This window comes from Prosopis cineraria, unplaced genomic scaffold (assembly GCF_029017545.1).
Source record: "Prosopis cineraria cultivar Desert tree isolate PC_DT_omini unplaced genomic scaffold, ASM2901754v1 PC7, whole genome shotgun sequence".
In the NCBI taxonomy this organism is placed as follows: domain Eukaryota; kingdom Viridiplantae; phylum Streptophyta; class Magnoliopsida; order Fabales; family Fabaceae; genus Prosopis; species Prosopis cineraria.
Window position 1 is genome coordinate 23,716,092 of NW_026555338.1, and position 18,450 is coordinate 23,734,541.

General features: G+C 30.9%; 2 protein-coding genes across 3 annotated transcripts; both read right to left on the minus strand.

Annotated features, from left to right (window-relative positions):
- Positions 1–1,112: 1,112 nt before the first annotated feature.
- LOC129316386 (disease resistance protein RUN1-like) lies at positions 1,113–4,113 on the minus strand. Of its 2 annotated transcripts, XM_054960790.1 has the most exons (5): positions 3,431–4,113; positions 2,334–3,333; positions 1,873–2,220; positions 1,591–1,662; positions 1,113–1,508 (listed from the first exon to the last, which is right to left on the minus strand). In XM_054960790.1, exons 1-5 carry the CDS (start codon positions 3,934–3,936, stop codon positions 1,119–1,121), a joined length of 2,316 nt encoding a protein of 771 aa, XP_054816765.1. In that variant the 5' UTR covers positions 3,937–4,113; the 3' UTR covers positions 1,113–1,118. The 2 variants fall into 2 exon arrangements, with proteins under 2 accessions (XP_054816765.1, XP_054816766.1); XM_054960791.1 differs by lacking the exon at positions 1,591–1,662.
- Positions 4,114–12,427: 8,314 nt separating this feature from the next.
- On the minus strand, positions 12,428–17,203 carry LOC129316605 (disease resistance protein TAO1-like). Its single transcript, XM_054961018.1, has 4 exons — positions 16,340–17,203; positions 15,949–16,233; positions 15,247–15,627; positions 12,428–12,595 (listed from the first exon to the last, which is right to left on the minus strand). The coding sequence occupies exons 1-4, from the start codon at positions 17,201–17,203 to the stop codon at positions 12,428–12,430; spliced, it is 1,698 nt and encodes a 565-aa protein (XP_054816993.1).
- Positions 17,204–18,450: the final 1,247 nt, after the last annotated feature.

An 18,450-nucleotide genomic window follows, 5' to 3' on the forward strand; every position in this document is an offset into this window, starting at 1 on the left:
AAAAAGTACCAAATTTTTAAGCCCGAACCCTTATTAAAACGGGCTTAAACGGGCATCCCATCAAGCCCGACCCTTATTCCCGACTCTATTCTTACCAAGATTCATCATAATTTTTTACTATTTTGCAAAGAGCAAGAATTATATACTTAGCTTTATCAACTTAATATGTTTTTATCTAATCAAATCAAGGCATGCAGATTTTAATATGTTAATATTAATAACAAGAATTTATTACAGATTAAATAATTTATAAAAAATACATATGTCTTGATTTAATTGAAAACACATACCTTAAATGTATAAAGCTAAGTATATAAGTTTAGACAAAAAAAACTGGGATGATACCTTTCTAATAACTCTTGTCTTACGTCTTGTGGATCTAAAAGCGATTTATAGTTTCTCATTAACGATAAATCATAAATTTAATTATTTTTAAATGTATAACTTCGAAAAATTATATAAATACTTGAATATGATTTCAATATTAGTATATAAATCAAGACAAAATGGACAATGCAAAAAAAAAAAAAAAGTAAAGTGGACCGAGCTTGGTTCTTTGTGCGGTGAAATGTAATCAATAAGTTCACTATAAGTTGAATTATTTGTTGTTAATGTTAATAAACTTTAATCTCCACATTTTTTACTAGCAACACTCTGTGATTAGCTTTGTGCATTGGCATCACAGAGAATGTTCTCGTTGTAATACTCAACAGTAAGAAAGTTAATTATATATGTCATTAATAATAAGCTAAAGTATATTTTTAATCTTTTAATTTTATACAAGGTTTCACTTTTATCCCTTAATTTTATAAAATATATTTTCAGTCATTTAATTATAACACCATGAATTTTAAATAATTATTTTTTATACTAATCATTGTTATTTTAAAAGATTTAAACTTAAACGGTGTTAAAATTAAATGACTGAAAAGATACATTATAAAAACAAAAAAAAATTAAAACCTTATTTAAAGTTAGAGGATAAAAAATATACTTTAATCTTTATAATATAGAAAAAAATAGGGGAGTTGAGAAAGTAAGAAAGAGAAGAATAAGAGAGAGGATATACATATTAAAAATAAATATGAATAATTAATGATACAGCATTATATTTCTGATTAACAAATAGTGCACTTAAATAGATTTGTTTTTACATAGCTTCTGTCTCTCTTTCGAGAAAATAATTTACAAGTAGTTTCTCTCTCACCATCCTCCTCCTCAAAAGAAGAGAAGTTAATACAATTGGCAAATTTGGAACATCCAGCTAAATTTAACATTTCTAAAGAAGGTAGAGAAAATAAATTGTTGGGAATACTAACAAGATTAATGCAATTTCTCAAATTTAAGAACTTGATCTCTGAACGATCAGCAATGGATGCATGAAGCTGTGATAATTTAATGCATCGTTCAAGGTCTAGCCTCTCAAGACTTGGAAATTTAAAGAAACTTGGCATCTCGGTTAGATCTTTGGAGCCACTGAGATTCATGTTTCTCAAATATCGGAAAACCTGTGAATGAAAAATAGTGTATGAGGTAATTAGGCATACAGTATCTGTGAGTCAGAAGGGTACGCACGCACAATTGCATTACCTTTTCTCGTTGCCGCCGGTGGCGGACACAGTTTTTGATTAGAAACTTCACACATAAACACTTGGCACATATCTGATATAGATGCATAGCATAAATATAAATATAAAATATAAAATATCTTAATACATTTTATTAAATAGAAATCATATATAAGTATTTTTGATTATTTCTCATAAACAAGTCGTTTGCATTAACTCATGCGAATGAATAAAGTCCTGAATTATAGCAAAAAATATCAAAAAGTTAGAAGGGCGTACGTGCACACAATTAACATTATATTACCCTTTTTTCTCGGCATCTATCCCAGTCCCAGCTGTCCCCTTCGCTCGTGATGCAGCTATCCCATTCACTTGTGATGCAGCTATCCCATATACTTGTGATGCAGCTATCAGTCAAATTCAATTCCCCAAGGATAAACGGATTATACCTTGAAGGTAAAGAGGTGAAAGGATATTGGTGCCATGAAAGATACGTGAGCTTTTCTGAAAGACCTGTTAGGACCCCAGTAAATTTCACGTTACGAAATATGAGCAGCCTAAGATTGCTCATGCGTGATAAAGCTTCAGCATTTAATGTTCTTCCTTGTGAATCTTCTAGATCCAAGACTATAGCTTTAACTTTGGGACTAACCTGAGAATAAATACATTTATGTAACAACAATCCAAAGTAAGATTACATCAATTTTAACATATTATAATATTAATGTTTTGAGGAAAACCTAAAAAAATATCAGCAAGACCTACCTTGTCATTTTGCATAACACGATCAACATCATCAAAATCCCACAGTCTATCCCACTCTTCTGGCCTAGAAGGGGATTGTTGCTGCACAATTTCTCTTCCCATTTCTTGCATTAGACCATGCATTTGTATTTTTTGATCTATAACAGTCATAAGTGATTTCTCAATCAATAGCTGTATATCCACTCCCCAATATCTATAACACCTTAAAATTCCTTCTACATAGTCAATCTCTTTCCCTATGAAAAAACATGAAATGTCTAAAAAAGTTTCTTGAGAATCAGAGCTCAATTCTAGAAAACTTTTTTTGAGGGCCTTCATTATCACAAAGTTAACAACCTCTTTGAATTCAACGAAGGCACTAGCGCTCCATTCTGAAGTTCTTCTACTGTGTAAGAAGCAGGCAAATTCTACGATTGCTAAGGGAAGTCCATTAGCATATTCAAGTATGCCATTTATTTGCTCTTCATAAGCCCTTACATGAAAATCACTTCTCAAAGCTTTTCTATAGAGTAATTGACGAGCTTCATCCTTAGTCAATGGTTTAACCCTATAAATATGATGCATCTTAAAACCCTTTAGGACTCCTTCATCTCTGGTTGTTATGATGATTCTACTCCCTTTGCCTAACCAGTTATCATCTATAATCTGAATTATTAGTTTAAGATCATAAATATTAATATCATCAAGAACTAGGAGAATATTCTCCCCAGGTAGCAGACTAGTGCTCTTAACAAAATCATTCCCATTGAATATGAAATGAGAAGCATAAAAAATGGGAGAGATCATATCATACACAACTCTGGAAAGAGTTGTCTTCCCAATCCCACCCATACCACAAATGCCCACAACTCGAACCCCATCATTCACACCCAATTCTAAAAGCTTTCTTACTTCTTGGGCTCGAGATTGCATCCCCACCATGTCAACATCAACATGAACTAATTCTCGCATTTTTTTCTTCACTTCTCTAACAATGTCATCAATAGTTTGTTGCCATGGGCTGAAGAAAAAACAAAAAACAAAATTACTTGCTTATTTTCAACAGCCTGTTTTACTGATTGATGGGAAAAAAATTCAAGACTAAATAAATTACTCACTTGTGTGGTGTGTACCAACCAGGCCGATGGGCAACTCGTTTCATTGCTAACCTCCAATTGTGGACATTGCTTAAATTTTCACTGAATCTTTTTTCATGTTCGGCGAAAGCTTTTTCAAAAGAATTACTCTGATTCTGTACATCAGATGGATCTACATCATAAAAAATTGGAAAAACTGTATGTCGCGGTTCATGGACACGTGCAGCAATCTCGGAGAGTTCCAGAAGGCACCATATAGAAGAAGCATAGTTTTTGGAGAAGACAACAATGGAAATGTTGGATTGCTGAATAGCTTTGAGAAAGTGAGGCGGGAGAGAGATGGAATCACACGGGTCAAGCTTCTTGTCATCCCAAAAGGTTTTCAAATCATCACTTTCAAGAGCAGCCCAAAGCCTATCTATGAATCCGCAAGTTCTGTCATCTCCTTTGAAACTCAGATAAACACGGTTTGGCCTTGATGACGATGACAATGATGATGATGATGATCCACTAGTGAAACTCTCCATGTTTCAATAGACTTTCAAAGGATAGAATGGGGCCGCAACTACTCACTGAGCTTTCAAAGATCTTTTAATGGCTCTGCGAATGAAGGAGACCTATAAAACTAGAACCTTGAAATGTGAAAAAGAGAGTTGTTGAGGTTCAAATTTCTGAGAGCTTTCCTCGGAAGAGATATGATGAAGTGTTTCTAATTTCTAGGCAAGTGGGTGTGCCTTTGATAAGAATTGAATTAAAGATTTTGTCGATTTCTAGTACTTTCTTTTCTTCTGACTGCTAGGTAACAAAGATTTATTAAATTAATTTTTGCCAGTAATGTGTTTGGCCAGTGGAATTAAATTAAAATATAAAAATGTCACGCAGTACGGAACTTGAGATAATATTATTTTCTCAATTGCCCTAATATTTTATTACCGGTGAGTACTTCTTTGAGGCTTCCTTCAATATAGTTTAGTCTCTTTGTTAATCTTTTTTTATTATCAACTTGATGGCATGTATTCGCAAACTCCATAATCCTTGTTATTTTAATTGTTTGTGCGATTTTTTTATTCTCTCTTATTATCAACTCCGGAGGAAAACCAAATGAATAAAAGACAGTTTTATACTTGAATTTTGTCCTCTGTCGTTCATATGATGGCACATTTCAATATCAGCTTTTTAAAATACATTGAAGCAATAACCGGCATCTTAAGCTCAATATTATATGAATCAATGAATACCTAATTTTTTTTTTAAAAAAAACATGTTGTATACCACATAACTTACTAACTAGGTATTTATCAGTAGTAAAATCAGTCTATCACTACGTGCTTCATACTATTAGCCAACTAATTATGCCAAGCCATACATCCACAAGCTTGATAAGGTCAAGACAACGCGGCTAGTCGTTCACACATCCATACACGCACACAAAACGAGTGAATAATTTTATACTCTTGGTTTTTCTATAGTTAAAACCTTAAAGTCTCAATGATACAAGGTATGGACAAAAATTAAGGTTCAAGACTGAGGAATAATACGCGTCAATTCGCACAGAGAGTCATTTTTGGTTTTGATGCCTCTATGGTAGGGAAACAAATACAAATTAAAATATCTGCAGTTCTATATAATCAAATTAAATTGGATTCTGAGGAGGAACCAAATTAAAATCTGGAACAGCTACAGGACCATCATATTAATTTTTTAATATCAATCTTATATATATATATATATATAAACCTACTATAAATAAAAAAATATATAACCTAAACATGTGAAAAGAAAGAAGTACAACGTCTAAATCCCATGTGAACAGTCCACGTCAATTGAAACATTTATAAAGATGTTCGTCTAGATCATGACATTTCTCTGAGGAAGCCTATAATAATTATTGAAAAAAATTCTAAATTATAGCTACAGTAGTCCAGTACTCCTCTCCTCTTTTCTTCAAATTATTGAGTAAGAAAATCAAATTTTAATGATTTAGGTTTTTTTTTAAAAAATGTTGCATCTTAATGATGCTGTAGTTATAAAATATCAAATCAGAAATTCTGATCTGATCAGTAAAATTCCAACGTCAAAGAGGTAAAAGGAGAAGTGGAGAAATCAATAGTCTATGTAAACAGAATTTTGATTCCAGGCCAAAAAATAGCAACATATTATAAGCCAAAATTTCATAATGAATTAATCTCAAATCAAGAGGAAAAGGGGTAATATGGCTCTTTGGCCCTCCAATCCCTCTTTATATAAAGTATCTTCTAAAAGCATTTTTAGTCTTTAATATAAGGTACATTATTACATTTTTCAAATGTTACCCCGTTTAAATTCATTATCCATGAGAGAGAATACTTTCCAATATTCAAATATTTGTCCTAATATTTTCCAACCACGATGAAGTAGAGAGAAAAATTTGAAGCTCCCTCAAACTAGAACAGCCCCCTTGGTCAGAGGAGAGGAAAGAAGGGCAACCGCCACACACTAGTACATAAACCGCAACAATGAAGAGAGAGAACCTCAAGACATTGAGCAATCAGAGAGAGGAGGGGGAGAAGGGAGACACGATGAAGTAGAAACAAGGAGAGGCTAAGATGGATCATGACCTTGACCGAGCTCCTTGCAGTGGCAAACATGGTAAACTCGACTCCCACGCCGGTGACCCACTGGGAAGGGAGCAGAACAAAGAACAGAGGACGGCAAGAGGGTTTCCAATGTCAAGCTATCCAATCTCTTCAACAACTCCAATTCCAATCAATCCAAAAGCATTCCAATTGTTTCAATACTCGGTTTGTCCAAACCAGGCACTTCCTCCTTGAGCAAATTTGACTTAGTTCCTTTAATTTAGAGCATTTTGTTTCCAATAGATAGCAATGAATTCTCCAACAACCAATAAAACGTTAGCTCCTGGCAGAACAATACTAATAGTGCTCCATCTCTTTTCTTTTAGTTTTTCCATCTTATATTTTATGTAATTTCTCTTTTATTATTATCAATATTATGTTTGTTCTCACCATACAAGTCTCCTTTTTTTTCATTTTTATTTCTTCATTTCTTTTTTTTAAGCATTCACCTGTGGGGAAATTGTGGTAAATTAGGACCCTAAAACTCACCGTTTGATCGATTTAGAAGCTACGTATATTGCACTGTCTGAGGACATACTTCTCTAGCGCACCTAGGGGAGAGCAAAACCAAATCGAATTAAATTTTGTCTATTTGATTTGCTCTATTTGGTTTTTTAGTTTGATTCAGTTTTCTTTTAAGGAAAATTTTGGTTGATTGGTTTGATTTGGTTTGGGAATCCTTGAACCAAATAAACTGAACCGACCGAATTATATATATATATATATATATCATATTTTTTCTTTCATATTTTTAAAAATATGAATAAATTTTCATTTAGGTGAGTAAGAAACATCTTTCTACCACTTGCAGTAGTAGTATTTTTTTTGTTTAATGTAATGTTCTAATTTTTTATTTCTATAATTTAGTTTTTAATGCAATAGTACTAAGTTTTATTTAATTTTTCATGAATTATGGTATAAGATTGCTATTTTTTTTGTCGGGCCTTCAACATAAAGGGAAAAAATTGGATAGAAGAATATACAAATAATTAGACTCCATAGATCAAAATCAAAGCCTATGAACCAAATAAACCGATCAAATTGAACCATGATAATTCGGTTCGGTTTTAATTCAGTTTGCTCATGTATTTTGATTCTATTTGACCCAAATTTTTTATATAATTCGGTCAATCAGGTGCTCATCCCTAGGCGCACCTAAGCAAAACCAGCAAAAACACCTATATTATTAATTTTTTATGTATTTAAAAAATAATATACATATATACTCCCTCCATTCAAAAATATAAGGCATTTTTTGAGAAGTTGGATATTCAAAAATGTAAGGCATTTTTACTCTTTCGAGGTGTAATCATTGCCTTTTTTTCAAAAGTGCCTCTATTGATAATGACTTTATATTTATTGTAAGGTGTTTAATAGGAATAAATATAGAAAGATAGGGTAAGTTTGAAAGTAGGTAACTACTTTATTGGGGATGAGATTCGGTTAAAAATGCCTTATATTTTTAAATGGAAGGAGTATATAATAGCAATGCATTTAATTTTTATATAATTTTTTATTATACATATTTATATGCTGATTATATATAAAAATTTAAGTTACATTATAATATTAATAATTTAATTTAAGTTTAAATAAATTATTATTGAAATATGATTACAATTTCACGCAGAAGACAAAGTAAATAAGATGAAATAATTATAAAATGCAAAAAAAAAAAAACACAGATGTTTTTATATACAACGCAGATGAAATAATTCTGACAAACAATAACGTCACCAATAGATATAATTGGAAATGAAAAGCAGCCCCAAGTGGCCTAGAGTAGAATGGAGTTTTGGAAGGAAAAATTGAATATGAAAAAATGGAAGTGTTTCGGTTTTTCTTTTTTGAAATCAAAACCATGGTTTAGATTCATATAATTAACTCTTGTGGCCTATCCAAACAGGAATTAAGAATTTCTATGTTTTTAGACCCTACTTTACGTGTATTTGAAGCCCGGTTAGATTTGTTTTTTCTACACGTGATAATAAAATAAAATTGAAGGAAGAAAACAGTGGACGATTACATCCTAGCCATTACATCATTCTATTTTTACTTTGAAGGATAATAGAGTAAACAATATTTATTGCGCTTCACATATTCTGGACTTGTAAAAGCCAGTGTGCATAATATACAATACATTTGGAGAGATATAGAGAAAACAAATATACTATGAGTTTTCTAATCTTTGATCATTTCACTTACGGCTTGTGCGGGCCTAAAATTAACATTTGTCATTTCTCATGAACAATAAATCGTAATATAAAAAACAAATAAGAAAGGAGTTGAGAAAGTAAAAGAGATGAGATGAACAAGAAGCTGTCACGAGTTTCACATTGGAAAGCCTCACAAGTGGTGTGAGGTTTACAAGTTTAATGAGCTCTTCCTCTTAATAGGTGAATCTTTTGGGATGGACTCTCCCTTTGAGCTTATGCTTGTCACATTGGTGCTTTAATTGAGAGGCCGATGTCATGAAAAAGGCTACCCATAAAAGTTCTGACTGGCAAAAGGCCGAGTAAAATGCTGTGGAGTGAAGTCGCTGGAGACGTCGACTCTTGACCGGGTGGCATTGTCACGAGTCCCACATCGAGGAGCCTCACAAGTGGTGTGGGGTTTATAAGTTCAAAAGGCTCTCCCACCCAACAGGCTAGTCTTTTGGAATGGTTCTCCCATTAGGCTTGTACTTGTCATATTAGTGCTTTTATTGAGAGCACATTGAACTTACAAACTACACACTACTTGTGAGGCTCCCATATACTAATTATGACAAAAGCAAACGTGATTAATTATTGATATAGAATTTCTGAGTACCTTATGGTACATTTAAATAGATTTATTTCTACTTAGATTCTGTCTCCTCTGAGATAATGATTGCTGAGTAGTTTCTCCTTCACCAACCTCTTCGAAAGGAGAGAAGTTGAAACAATTGGCAAACTTGAAGCAACCGGATAAATTTAGAATTTTTAAAGAGGTTAGAAAAAACAACTTATTAGGGATGCTAACAAGATTGATATAATTTCTCAAATTTAAGAAGTTGAGCTCTGTATGATCAACAATGGATGCATCAAGCTGTGAGAAGTTAATGCATCCTTCAAGGACTAGCCTTTCAAGTTTTTGAAATCCATTGAAACAAGTTTTCGAAATCCATTGAAATTTGGCATCTTGGTTAAATCATTAGAGCCACAAAGATTCATGTTTCTCAACCTCCAGAAATACTGTGAATGAAAAAACTGCACCAAATAATTAGCCATACAATATCTGTAAGTTAGAAGGGTGGGCACTCACAATTACTTACCTTTTCTCATCTCTAGTGACAGTTTTCATATATTAAAAACTTGGCGGACAACCACTTAGCACACATATATGATATACATAAATATATTGCCTTTCCTCCTCCACATTCATCCCATATTCATGGGATCTCCAAAAGTGCTACTTGTTTCTACAGGAGCAACAGGTGGGTTTAATCTAGTTTGTTCTTGAGCTCTCTCTAGAACACAAACAGCCTCATATTTTGATTTCGCATGTCCTCTAAAAAAAAAAAAAAGAACTTCTCCTTCTTCATCTTCTTATTCAAAGATTCACAGAAGATCGTATCACCCCGAGATCATTTAAAGTTTTACCAAGATGTAGCTTGTTTTAACTCCATTAAGATCAGATCAGGTGATGAGATAGAGCAGGGAACTGATTCTCCGATGAGACTTTCCTGCTTTCAAGCCAGTCAAATTTTGAGTGTTTTAAATCCCTATTGTTCGAGTTGCTATCGCTTTTCGCCTTGGCGGTGCTACACAGTGAGAAGGGAAGGATTTCAATTCGATTCTTCTTCTTTCCGGCTGAACAGGGTAATTTATTCACATCCAAGACACGTGGGACTTCAGAGATATTTATACATTTCATGTAGTTTAAAATATTTAACTAATTGACATGTAACTTTAAATAATTCTCCCTTTTTCTTTCGCAATTGACTGTGCCTCCAATTGTTTTGACAGTTCTTCTCACCTGACCTGACATGAACAGTTCAATAATTCTAAGGGAAAAGGGTAAAACTGAAAAGGGAAGGAGGAAGCAGGGAAAGAAAAGTTGGTTTTATCAACACGTATTTCTCTCAGTGTGCTTAGGAAGTAGTTTGATTGAAGCATTAAGATTTTTAATATATATAGTTTAAATTTATAAGTTTTATTTTATTTTTATTTAATATTTATTAAATAAAAAATTTTAAAAATTTCAAAATTTTATTTATCAATCATTTAGATAATATAGATTTTTTGGTAAATAGATAATGTAAATTTAATTTGAACAGATTAATTTTTATTTTTGATATAAAAAAATAATGAATATTCAACTTAATAATAAATTTTTTATAATTTTCACAAATTTACTGTCCAGAGGTACGTGTGCGGAACAATTTAAATTTAACATTAAATTTTTTAGAATTTTTATAATTTATTCTTTTAGTAATAATAATATTAAAAATAAAGATAATATCTAAAGTGACACTTATTCAAATCAACCTCACGTAATGTAAAATGTAAAATAATAATGTAACAAAACATTTTTGTTCTTGTTATGTCAACAACAGAAGACCTCTTTTCTTAGAGAAATTTTTAGATAGATCTAGTGCACCATGTCATTTGTAGTATGTTCAATACAAATATGACACTTAGATGGCATTAAATGTAAATTAATTTTAATTTTAATTTTAATAATAATAGAGCAATAAAAGGTAATAAATCAAATGTATATTCTATTATAAGAATAAAATCAATTAAAAAATATCACACAAAATTTTATTTAAATTACTTAAAGTATTTTAATTGGACAAATTACAAATGATATGAATCACCTGATCTACTTAAATATTTTTCCTTTTCTTGTAGCGGACAAGATCTCAGACAATAAAAGCTTTCCACGCGTTAATTAAGACAGAAGACCGCAGCATTATATTCTGTTTGGTTATATTTATAAATTATAAGGTAAAGAAGGATAAACTCATCTAAACTTCTGCATTATCAAATAAAAATAGTAAAGAAGGATATACATTTTTTTAATTATAAAACATGCAATTAATTTTTTCAATACAAGTATCAAAATCGTGTCCCATAATTTTCTTGAGTCGGCTTCCCCACTCCTTCACTGCGCCTCTTCCGCCCCAAACAAATATCTGAACCGTTCTAGATAGGTAATGTCAATTTTTAGTCTTTAATGGTTGAAATAATTGCATTATTGCAATGATAATCATGAAGAAAGTCCATGAGAATATGACTTTTGTTTGCTTTTCCATTGATTAAGGATAAAGTTGGTGGAGAGGGTAACGGCTTTCCGCACGTTACTGAGCTTTATATCTATTTGCTGTCTAGCACATGTTGGCTGCAAGATACCTCACAGAATGCACAAGCTAGCTAGGCAAGTGCTACATTTACTCCAAAAATGTATCATATCAATTTATAATATTATTTTGTGTTTGGGCGTTTAAGAATAGCGAATAATTCAGGTAAGTTTAGTTTATTTGAATTGAGCTCAATTCAAATCAACTTATTCAGGTTAGTTTGAACACATAGAAAAACTCATATAATTAAATCTGGCTTTAATATCCTTTAGCTTCGAGCTTATTATGGCCAAGATGAATATCCGAATTATTGAATTTTTTATTTTAAAAAATTAATTTTTAAATTTAAAATTCATTATTTTTATTATTATAAAAATATAAAATATACTGTTTATATTTTTTTTTAAATTTTGTTAGTTTCTTGTCCTTTTTTCTTCTTTTGACTGTTTGGTTTTTTTTTTTTTCAATTCTTGACTTGAAGACTGTAGGGTACACGTATTCATATCTTAAAATTCATTATTTTTATTACTATAAAGAAACCACACTGTTAAAACTAAAGAACAATTATTCAGAATGGATTGTCTCTCGATAAAAAAACTAAATTATTTTTAAAATTTTTTAAGAATGCTTGTGAAATTTAACCTTATCAATTATAGGCATTGACGGACCTATGATGGAGCTAGTGGGGGATAATTGCCCCCAAAGCTAGGAAAATTTACATGATAAGAACCAAAAAAATTGTACATGCGGCCATCAAATATTTCATTTGTCCACATCATTGAAAAAAAAAAATCACTTACCCCCTTGCAAAAATTCACTTATCCTATATAAATTTGTATAACCTAAATGACCAAAAAAAATCCCATTAAAAGATAGTTTTTTATTTTATTATAATTTTATATTGTATGCATTGTTATTAGTATTTAATTTTATTATGTTATCCTTAAAAACATTTAAAATATTTTTACAAAAAATATGAATATTTATTTTAAACATAAATTATGTTTCTATTAATTTATTTTTTTGGGTCTCTCACTGATTTTGGGGGAGATAAATTAGCTATTTAGAGAGTGGTTCTCAATTTCTCATTTGACGTGGAATGATTATTTGTTCGGTCCTAAGTCCCCCGCAAAACGCTAGTGCAGGAACACTTTTAATGTTGGTGGGGAAGGTCTTTTTAGCGTTTCCAGTAGTCAGTGGAGGGTTGAAGAGGCTGATAACGTAGTTTTTGAGCAATTTTAGTGTCTAAAAAAAAAAAAAGCAATGTAGGAAATAGTCATTGTGTCGGTAGACTCAACTTTCTATGTCGCCTTTCTTTGTTCTTCTAAAACTAATGCATGGAGTAGAGTTTCTGCATTGATTTTTTCAAAAGCTGACAGAGATTGTAGATTTAAAAAATAATTAAAAAGCATAAACATTCATTAATTTTTTTAAAAAAAAATGATAATAAAATCCCTCTGAATTATATAAATAATAATTTATCTCTTAAATATCATAATTCTAATTAAGTTTCAATGGACTTCTTTGTCAATAACTCTTTCAAGAAAAAGATCATTTTACTCTTATTGATAAATTATAATTTCTTGTTTAATTTTTGTAATTCTTTAAAAAAAAGTTATGATTTTTTAAATAAAAGTTATGAATGAAGTTTGTTATTTTGAGAACGTATTTTTTAATAATAGAAATTACACTTGACAAACTATGATTTTTTGTTCAACTTTGAAAATTCACAGAACAAAATTGTTATTCTTTAAATAAAAATTGTGATTAGGGCTTGTTTTTTAATAATAGAAATTACTCTTATTTTTTAATAACAGAAATATCACTTAATAAGTTTTGAAACAAAAATTGTAATTCCTTAAATAAGAGTTGTAATTAGGTCTTGTTATTTTTAGTAAGGATAAAATGATCTTTTTTTCAAAAAAGTTATTGACAAAGAAGTCACTAGAGACTTCATTAATATTATGACATTTTAAGAGATCAAATTATCATTTATATAATTTGAAGGTTTTTTTTATCATTTTCTCTTTTTTAAAAGCACCCAATATCCACCTTGCAAAAAAATGGGAGGGAGTTCTCATGTAAAAATAACTACGCATCGTATATTAATATTTTTACATTTAATATTGACAACTTTAGTTTAGATTTTAATAATTGCATTTTTTTATTATTTTGTAGAGGGTTAGAAACATAATTTTATAAAAAAAATTATGATAAATAAATCTCTAAATACTTCATAGTAATAACCTAATTTTAAAATACTATTTTATCATTGGGAGAATTTCAAATAAGAATTAAGAGTGACTTAATTACTAGTAGGTTCCAAAAAATTTTAAACATTTAGTTCACTATAAGGGGATAAAAGTGAAAATGATTTTAAATGTAAAAAGATCTAAGTACCCTTCACTTATTATACAAATTCACTAGTTGTTAATTTATCAATATCACTTGAAAATTACATATGTTTGTTAAACAAGCAGTAACATTAGTTGTTAATTTGCTAACTTTACTTGTTAAAATACTAACATTAATTGTAAATTACAAGAACTGTCAATACTTTATAATTAATGTTAGTAAATTACAAGATTTGTCAGTAATTTACAACTGAAATTAGTAAATTAACAAGTAAGATTAAAAATTTAACAACTGATATTGTTGCTTATGATTGAACAATTAATGTCAAATCTTATGTAACTATTGACATGACAGCTCATATAATTTGTAACTCATATTAATAAATTAAAAAGTGAAATAAAAAAATTAACAACTAGTAGTTTTACATAAAAAGTGAAAGGTACTTTGATTTTTTTACAATTAAAATTATTTTTACCTTTATCTCCTAGACTGAACTAAAATTTTAAAATTTTTTGGGACCTACTAGTAATTAAGTCATATTTATGATCCTTATTTTAAATTCTCCCTTTATCATTTGTTTATTTCAAGAGAATTTATATGTCATGTTAGTGAATTAGTTACAATGTAACAAAATATATGCCTTGCTGGCTCCTCAAACTCTTTTTTTTTGGGGGGGGGGGGTGGAGAAAATTTTAAGAAAAATGTTTTTTGCCACCCAAAAAAGTGGGGGAGGAGAATTGTTACGCACACCCGTGCTTATGCTTTTTTGAATGAAAATTCACCAACTCACATTATTTTAATTCTACGTGACAACCTTTTAATTTATAATGTTTTCGAGTTTATATTTTTATGAAAAAAACCATTAAGGGGGACATTGGGAGGGGATGGTGGTTTTTTCCCTTAAAAAATATAAATATTATAAATTAAGATGTTGTTATATATATAGGACTAAAATAATGTTACTTGAAATGTTTTTATTAGAAAGAATACAAGTCACCTGATGCACCGAGTATAACTAAGAATTTCTCTGTTTTTACACCATAATTTACGTGTATTTTGAACTTTTGAAGCTCGGTTAGATTAGTTTGCTTTTCTACACATGGTAATAAAAGTAAATTGAAGGAAGAAAACCGTGGACAGCTACGTCCTAGCTATTACATCAATCAATTCTTACTCTGAACGATAACAGAACAAGCATTTAATTAATTGCGTTTCCTATATTTTGGACTTGAAAAAGTGAGTTTTCAACTTTTCATAACATGCAATACATTTGGGGAGAGATATATAGAGAAAACAACATTGGTGAGTTACAAAAAAATTATAAAGTACATTTGCAAAACAAATACTAGGATTATGAATTTTCTAATTTTTTGCCACTTCTCTTAAGTCTTGTGTGGGCCTAAAAACAATTTATAATTTCTCGTGAACAATAAATCCTAATATAGAAACAAATATGCACGGAGTTGAGAAAGTAAGAGAAGAATAAGAGATACAAGAAATTGACAAACAAAATTAATTATTGATACAACATTTCTGAGTACCATATAATGCAATTCAATAGATTTGCTTCTACATAGCTTCTGTCTTCTTGGAGAAGATGATTGCTGAATACTTTCTCCTTCAGCAATCTCTTCAAAAGGAGCAAAGTTGAGACAATTGGCAAACTTGAAGCAACCAGCCAAATTCAGAATTTCTAAAGAGGATAGAGAAAATAACTTATTGGGGATACTAACAAGATTAGCACAATTTCTCAAATTCAAGAACTTAAGCTTTGAACAATCAGCAATGGATCCATCAAGTTGTGATAATTTAATGCATCCTTCAAGATCTAGCCTTTCAAGTATTCGAAATCCATTGAAATTTGGCATCTTGGTTAAATCTTTGGAGCCACGAAGATTCATGTTTCTCAAGTGCCAGAAAACCTGTGAAAGAAAAAAGTGTAGATGCACAAATAATTACCTTTTCTCATCTCTAGTGGCAGGCATAGAATTTTTCGTTAAGAAATCATCATAGCACTTCGCACACATATGATACATATATAGGTATAAACATAAACATAAATATGTATAATATCTTAACATTAAGAAATCATATATATGTGTGTGTGTGCTGTTAGTTGATAAAAATATTTTGATTATTGCTTATAAACGAGTCATTTGCATTTACTCTTGCGTGAATGAAGATAATCATGCATTTCCCAAAAATATCTATAGTAATAGAAGTGCGCACCCAATCAACATTACCTTTTCTCCATCATGCTCATCCCATACACTTGTGATGCAGCTATCAGGAAAATTCAATTCTGTAAGAAAATATGGGCGATAACATGATGGTAAAGAAGTGTAAGGGTATTGGTGCCATGAAATATATCGGAGTTGCCATGAAAGGTTCTTCAAAACTCCTGAAAATTTCACATTGCAAAATATGAGCAGTCTAAGATTGCTCATACGTGATAAAGCTTCAACCCTTAACCTCTTCTCTCGTGAATCTTCTAGATCCAAGACTATAGCTTCAACTTTAAAAGTTGCCTGACAATAAATAGTTTATATAACATGATGTAACGTGAGGTTGCCTCAATTTTAGAACATTATAATATTAATGTTTCAACCAAATAAAAATGTTAGCAAGACGTACCGTGTCATTTTGCATAACAACATCAATGTCATCAAAATTCCACAATCTACTCCGCTTTTCTGGATTAGAAGGAGATTGCTGTTGAACAATTTCTCTTCCCATTTCTTGCAATAGTCGATGCATTTGTATTTTTTTATCTATAATTGTCATGAGTGATTTGTCAATCAAAAGTTGTATATCCTCTACCGCATAACACCTCAAAATTCCTTCTAAATATTCAATCTCCTTGCCTATGAAAAAACATGCAATGTCTAAAAATATTTCCTGATAGTCAAAGCTCAATTCGAGAAAAGTTTTATCTAGGACCTTCATTACCACAAAGTTAACAATCTTTTTGAATTCAACCAAGGCACTGGTGCTCCATTCTGAAGCTGATCTTCTACCATGTAACAATGAGCCAAAGTCTACAATTGCTAATGGAAGGCCATTAGCATAGTCAAGTATGCTATTTATTTTCTCTTCATAACCCCTTATAGGGAAATCACATCTGAAAACTTTTCTACAAAGTAATTGAACAGCTTCCCTATTAGTCAATAGTTTAACCCTATAAATATGATGCATCTTGAAACCCTTTAGGAGTCCTTCATCTCTTGTCGTTATGATGATTCTACTCCCTTTTCCTAACAAGTTTTCATCTATAGTCAACATTACTTCATCTAGATGATAAATATCAATATCATCAAGAACTAGGAGAATATTCTTGCCAGGTAATAGCCAATTGCTCTTACCTTCATTATTTCCTTTGAATATGAAATGAGAAGCATCAAAATTGGGAGACATCCTATCATACACAACTTTGGCAAGAGTTGTCTTCCCAACCCCACCCATACCACAAATGTCCACAACTCGAACCCCACCATTCATGCCCAATTCTAAAAGGCTTATTACTTCTTCTTTTTTCGAGTTCAAGCTTTCTTTTTTCGCTCTTTTGGTCTTCAATTTCTGCTCCTCCTCCTCGTTGAACAGTAAGCCTTTCTCATCTTCTTTGGTGTTGTCTGTGGGCTGAGGTATCGTAGTTGCCACTGAACTTCAGTTTGAAGTAAGACACTGATTCTTTCTTTTCCCTCTTCGAATTTACCAGCAATACCGAACCATTCTTTCCTCTATGACCGATTGATGCAGCCCCTGCTTCTCATTATTGCTGTGGTGCGTTTTTTTTTTTTTGGAAAGGATTGGGGTGTTGTTTCAGTTAGTGCTGGAAGTTATTTGATTATGGTGTTTAGCTGAATTTTAATTATGGAATTAAATGTTGGAGGTTGTTGAAATTCTTGGATGCTTGTCGCATGGCTTGGTTAATGGAAATTGCCCTCGAAATGTTTGCTTAAATGCTTACTAAAATTCTTAAGGATTGGAATTTGACTAGGGGAAGTATTAGAGATATTATTGAATGCTGGTTGAAAATTGAACTCTGAAGCACTTTGTGGAAACATTCAAAAAGGTAAAGGTTAAATGAACGTGTGGCTTCTAGTACATTATCAAGTTTTGAGAAAACATGAGTTTAACTTGGCTTTATAATTTAAATATGGAAGCATGTAAGGTATTTGGCAAAATGCTTGAAAGGAAAAGATTTTGTTGATTTTTGGTAAAATATTAAACTATATGGCAGGTAATTATTCTCTTCCAGGAAAGTCGGGATTAGAATTAAAAGTTTTGGAAAGTATGATGAAATTAATCATGAATGTTTGAAAATTTGTGAGACAAGAGGTTGAAGGTTAAAAAGCTTATTTGAATGGGTGGAAAATGATACAATTGAGGCGTTTGACATAAGGCATAACAGAGTCCTATCCTAACGAAGGAAGTGACTATGGTTAAAGTTTTATAGAGGAATTTTGGATATAAATGGAGGAGCATTGGGGAACTTTGAATTATATATGTTGATTTTGATTATATTAGTGTTGGAAGGGAATTTATTTAATTTATAGACAGTTTATTAAAATTTTATTATATAACTTTTTAGGATATTTGGAGGAAAAAGGAACTTGATAGGTGTGTAAAGGAGTGAGTTTTAGTAGCTAGGAGTATTTGCAGGTAAGTGGATAGCGTCCCAACTGATTTTATTAAAAAAAAAATTTCCTTTACTAAGATATTACATTTTTATGTAAATCATTTTA